This window comes from Coturnix japonica, chromosome 3 (assembly GCF_054131305.1).
Source record: "Coturnix japonica strain WE chromosome 3, WE-NBRP24, whole genome shotgun sequence".
Classification (NCBI taxonomy): domain Eukaryota; kingdom Metazoa; phylum Chordata; class Aves; order Galliformes; family Phasianidae; genus Coturnix; species Coturnix japonica.
In genome coordinates, this window is record NC_140665.1 from 64,474,102 (window position 1) to 64,480,101 (window position 6,000).

The 6,000-nt window shown below is 52.1% G+C and overlaps 1 protein-coding gene across 2 annotated transcripts in view; it reads right to left on the reverse strand.

The window, feature by feature from the left end:
* SOBP (sine oculis binding protein homolog) overlaps positions 1–5,660 on the reverse strand; it is a 99,474-nt gene extending 93,814 nt beyond the window's left edge. The window contains exon 1 of one of the 2 annotated variants that reach the window (XM_015858744.3): positions 5,126–5,660. In XM_015858744.3, coding sequence (XP_015714230.1) covers positions 5,126–5,221 — 96 coding nt within the window. In that variant the 5' untranslated portion in view covers positions 5,222–5,660. The remainder of the gene's footprint in view (positions 1–5,125) is intronic. The other variant, XM_015858745.3, reaches the window with a different exon arrangement.
* Positions 5,661–6,000: the final 340 nt, after the last annotated feature.

Consider the following 6,000-nt stretch of genomic DNA (forward strand, 5'->3'; position numbering starts at 1 on the left):
GCTTGAGAAAAGCAAGCAAGAATGAGGGACCTGACACTGGAGTAGGAGAGGGGAAGAAGCAGTGATGGAGCACATTAGAGAAGAACCAGCTAAACTGACAGATGATGGACCTGTCAAAGCCCAAGTGGAATGCAAAGTGAGGACAAGTGTGGATGATAGGATGGAGCACACACATGGAGTTGCAATTCCAAGCTTCTGTGCACCAGAACAGCAAAGGCAAACCTAGCCCATGCTCACTTTCAAACACACACCTCAAAGTGATATGGAGGGTCTGCAGGATGGAGGCTGCCAGCTGAGCTCCATGGCTCTACTTACTCCTGCAGGCAACACATGAGTATGATTTCTCTATTCTTCTACTAGGCAGAAATGCCCTCTACTCTGGAAGCTCCAGGCTAGCTAACAGTTGTCCTTGTTGGTAATTTGACATGAATTTGTTTCCAATTCATGGGAAAGACAAAGAATAGTGTAGTAACTCGCCTGCCTGCAGTTTCTCTCCATCGTGGGGCTGACTTATATGTGAAGCAGTAAAAATATAATCACATTCATTTCCGCTTCAGCATTCATTTCATCGTAACAGTACACCTATAGCTTGACTTTTTTCATTGCCATGCATCATTTTCCCAAGTTTTCACTAATTAAAACCCTCTGAAGCTAACCTGCACTTCTCTTCTCACCTCATAGCTCCTGTCTCTCCTTCTCCACAAGCCCTACCCACAGGGGGCACGGCCTGGCCCCGCACAGCCAGCCTGGCAAGCGCGGAGGCAGGAAGCGCACAGGAGAACGAGTCTGTCAGACTCATTTTCTCCTAGGTTTTACTGCTGAATGTTTATTTCAGATCTTGGAGGAAGCGCGATGGCTCCCTTCCATTTCCCCGCACGCACGGCCCGCCAGGTGTAGAGTCCCACAGATTCACTTTTTGCTTTCGCCACATGGAGGAAATAATAACACGTCTGTATTCGCGACACGAACCTGGTGTCATTTTATTTATTTTTTTTACTAGCCCTCATTTTCCTTGTTTATTTACATCATCGCCATGTTGAACATCACGGTCAGACCTCCACACAAGGACCAGTTCTCAGGGCGCTTTAGTTCCAGTGTCCCACCAGATGCAGGGCGAGCTTTGTGAGGTGGGCCTCAATGCCATGCTGAGCCCTCCCCACAACACACAGAGAGAGGGCACATCAGGGATGCACCTCCCCTCAGCTGCCACCCCACTTCCACGCAGGCTCTGTGGAAAAACCTGGCCTTGCAATCCCAAAACAGCACGGCGGATAGTCTGTCTGCTTTTCCACTTCCACACTTTTTGCTTTTCAGGAGAGAAGGGAGGAGTTTCCTTGAAATCTCTTTAACGTTTGCAAGTTCTCTGGCTCACTGCGAGCACAGCACAGCTCTGCCTCTTCCACCGCTTTCCTGGTTCTGACAGTAGTACTTTTAAATGCCAAATGGGGAATATTAAAACACTAAACTGAAATATCTTCTGATGAGTTTACTATTAAGCTATAACAGATGGGGCTGCCTTAAGCTCTAGGCATCAGGAACGAAGCCCAGTTTTAGATCCAAATTCGTTATTGAGAATATTTATAGATGGTAAACTCCTTGGGCGCACGGAGCAGCTCTATGAAATTACAGCAGAAATTAGCTGCTAGCTTTTCAACTGACAGAGACTCCGAACATGTGGAGACACTGACTTGTTTGTTCAGGAGAACTTCCAGTATGACTTACTTGCTGCAACTCTTCAAATCGATTCCAGCCCATCTCACAGGATCTGGGGGTACCTGGGTGCTGCTCTTGAGAGGCATTACTGCCTGACGGCAGGGAGAAAAAGGAATAAACCAAGGAAAGATGAACGTGAAGCCACCACTGAGCCTCCACAAACACTTTCATCGATTAAACTCCACAATAAAAAACAACCATGTACTTTAGATTTGAAATAGTGCCAGGTTCCCTGATTCTGCTGGCTTTGGAACCATTGGGTGTCCTGCTATTCACCAGCACGTGAGGAATGACACCACTGAATTTCAGAGCAGCTGTCTGCCCTTATTCTAGTGCGTGAGATGAACAATGCTACCTCGGGCTGGGAGATGGAGATTATAACACTAAGAAGGAAGAGGGACAAAATAAGGAACACCAGCAAAAAAAAGGAAGGCAGTGACTGAAGGTCACAAAGAAACAAAAGCAGTTCCCCCGAACATATTTTGCACTGAAACATAATATCAGAAAACTGTGCAGAGTCATGTACTCTTAGCACACAACACTGTATCAAATTAAAATTTGTTATAAGCACGGTGTACAGGGGGTTAGTGATAACAAATACGTAACTCAATCTCAGGCACAAGGCAGCGGCAAGCCAGGCCAATACCCGGCCGTGCTCAGACCGAGCAGTGGCACAGTGCTGGAACACACCAGGCGAGCGCTGGGTTTTGTCATCGGGCTGGAGTAAATATCTGACCATATCAAACAGCAAATCTTGGAGGAATTTTATGGCTCATTCATAGCGCCTTGCGTTTGCAGTTCTTAAAATAGACACTTGTACCAATGGCCTTTTTATTACCCAAAGGGAAAAAAAAAAAAAGAAAGAAAGACACATCCACACCAGCCCTTTTTCTTTCTGCTAGCAAAGGGAGGCAATCTGATCCAACGTGGGCTGAAACCTGAGTAGGTCACTGTACACCATGATAAAATTCCCTAATCCCTGAGCCAAATTTCCCTGAGGGGGCCCTCCTACTTCTCCTTCACTTTCCAGGCTGACTTTTCCATTCCCTCTCTCGTCTTTTCCTCCCCTTCATCTCTTTCATTTCCCCTACCTTCAAGCCTTGATATCTGATCTGCTGCTGATACTCAGGTTACAGTTTTTACAGCTTAGGCTGTCTATTGCTGTATACATTCCTTTCTTTCTGCTCTGCCGTGATTACTTACCAGAGCTTATTTTACACTGGTCCAGATGAAAGCAGTTCAGATGAAGGGAAACAGCCAGGCCGTTTGAACATTACAGATACGGCCCTACACAAGGGCACATTGTGTTCCCTCTGTCATTTTGCTGCACACATTTTGCACAATGCAACCAATTTGTTACATTATTGTACTCCTCGGGTTTATGGAGAACAAACTCGACGCCTTAACTCCTCAGTGCACAGAAAGCACAAACCATCTACATGGGATTTCAACTTTCTCAATGAGCCAACAATTCAAGCTATGTTCTCCCCCTTTTTCTCTCTCCCCCTGGATCACAGCAGCCAACTGTCCTGCTAAAGACACAGAGCAGCACAATGGCATGGCAGCACAGCCCGCGCTGTAAGGTGGCCTGCGGTGTGCGAGAGGTTCTGCCACCGGCCAGCTCCCTCCCCACCACAACTCCTATCGGTTCAAAGCGCCGTTTCTATCCGCCTTTAATTACCAAGCCAGCTGAAATCCCGAGATCTGCAGCCCCAAGCAGCTATCAATGATTAAAAAAGAGAAACTCTCGACACGAAAGCTAATGCCAGCGCTTAATACCGAAGCATTAGCTTCAAATTGTGTAATTTTTCTCCTTCGCACAATGTTGTTTTTGTTTCTTCCTCACCCTTTCAGACAAACATCTGTTATACTGCAGAAGAACAACTATCTCCCAAACCGCCGAGTGCGCCTGCAGCCAAAGTAAACAAAACAAACCCAGAGGATCCAGCACAGTCAGCCTTTATATCCAGCCAGGATAACATTTCACATGTTTTGATTAAAATTAGCTAATTTGTAATTCTAGAACCTATGAAACTTAAAAGCTGCAATCCGTATAGATGGCATTAAGCAACGTTCTGAGGGCCGGTGCCCTGCACCACGCGTCCCCGCAGCCCTCCGGACTGTGCAGGAGCACAATGAGCGAGGACTCTCGCGGAGCGCACTCGGAAAATAGGACGTGCCATACATCTCGCAAAGGGGAACAACGCTCCTCGGGAGCTGGAACTGGTTTGCTCCCAAAGAGGCGATGCCTTATTTTGTTTGTGGCACGGATGCTGCTGCTGCTCCCCTCCCTGTTTGCAGCCGATGCGAGCGCAGCCCTGTGCGCCTGCCCCTCCGAAATCAGCGCCGTGCAGAGGGGAGGGGATCGTGCACCCTGTTTAATTTCGCACGGGGAGATCAGCGCTCCGGAAAGCAGAGGTATTTTTATTAGACATCATGCATATTTATACACTTGCCCATATAGTATATATACTATGCAAAACATGTGACATTTTCCGGGCAGCCCTTCACCTACAATCAGTCTTTTAATAAATGACATATTCGAAGGAAATGACAGGGGTTTTATCCCACGAGCAGGGCACGCCGCCTTCATCACTTCAAACGTGCCTTAAACAACAACAAGTTCGGCTGGAGTCTCCTACTATGCTGCTCCCAACTTTGGGGAATCAGAGACATAAAGCAGAGGCGTGGAAAACAGGCACAAAAAAACTAGGACCGGTCAAGCCCGGAGCGGTGACCTACGAACCAAAGAAACGCCAAAACCTTGTTTGCGTGCAATAGCAGCCACCCCAACATCTGGAGCAGCCGCTTTCCCAGCACAGCTGGACGGGGCCGCCCATAAGGGCTCCCATAAGCGGCTCCTGGAGGGCACCTTTCGGAGCACCTCGGCCGGCAGCAGATCGGGGAGGAAGGAGCCCCGGGGCTCAGCGCACGGAGGATGCGCGGCTCGGAGCGCCGCATTTCACTTTGACAATTTAATTACACAGTTGCAGCAGGCTACTGGAAAGGAGAGAAATGGGAGGATGAAAAGAGGGTCCTTTCTTTCCTAACTTTAGGGCTTCCCCCTCAACCAGAAGGGGTGGCTATTTAAAAGAATAAAATAGGGAGGGGAGCGGGGTGGGGGACGAAAGGCTGATCTCTGGGCACCCCGCGAGCTGAAGAGCCCGACAGGGGAGAGTTTTTTAAGAAATAAATAAATCAGAGCTGGTCAATGAACAGGATTTGCAGCCTGTGAATTCGTCTCTGTTTTCAGCCCAGGAGGCGGAGTTGAGACACATTCAGTGCATCCTACAAAAAAAAAGAAGATGACAGAAGATCCTTTCTTATTCCATTTCCATGCACGACGACGACGGCGGCGGCGGGGGGGGGGAACGGGGGGGGACCCCGCTCCCTTCCCCATCACAGCACCTACCTTCATCTCCTCGTTGATCTCCCGCTTCACCGGGTGCGCCGGCTTCCTGCTCCTTTTATTTTCGGGAGGTCTCCCTTCTTTCTCCATTTCTGCCATTTTTTGCGCCTACTTGGAGCCGGAGATGAAATGGCTGCTGGTGCTCTGGGGGGGCCGGGAGGGGCGCAGGGGGGGGAGGTGGGGAGGGGGATCGGGGAGCGGCGGCGGCGGCTCTCAGCGCTGCCAGGCGGCGCCGCGGAGGGCCCGGGGGGAGCGCGGCGGCGGCGGCGGCGGCGGCGGGCGGGCGGGGGGCGCGGGCGGGCAGGGGCGCGGGTGCCCCGGCGAGTCAGCCATCTTCTGCCTCGCCGCCGGCCTGCATGGGAGCGGCGCGGCGGGGCGGGCGGCGGCGGCGGCGGCGCGGGCGTGCGGAGGCAGCGCGGAGAGAGCCGGCCCCGCGCCTGCTGTGGCGCTGCTGGCGGGCTGCCGCGGAGGGGGCGGCGGCGGGGACGGGAGGCCGGCCTCGGCCCGGCGGCGGGCGGGGCTTGCCGCCACCGAATGGGCCGCCGCTGCCCGCCATGCAGCCGGGGGGGCGACGCGAACAGCGTGGGGCGGAGCGCGGGCCGACCCCCGCCCCTGCTCGGAGGTGGGACGGGGGAGCCGCGAATCCACGCGCGTGGATATCCGCACCCCTCCATCATCATCCGGGAGGAGATGCCTCCGTGCCCGGCCGGGATGCCCGCGGTCGGCGTTGCGATCGTACGGGCGGTTCCGTTGTCGAGGAAGCGCGGCTGCAAGATGCGTACAGTGGGTTCCACGTGGAGATGAGCTGACTGCTCGCGAAATCCCGGCTGGGTCTAATAGAAATAAGTTGGCGTTGCGTGCAACAACGTCTCCTTTAC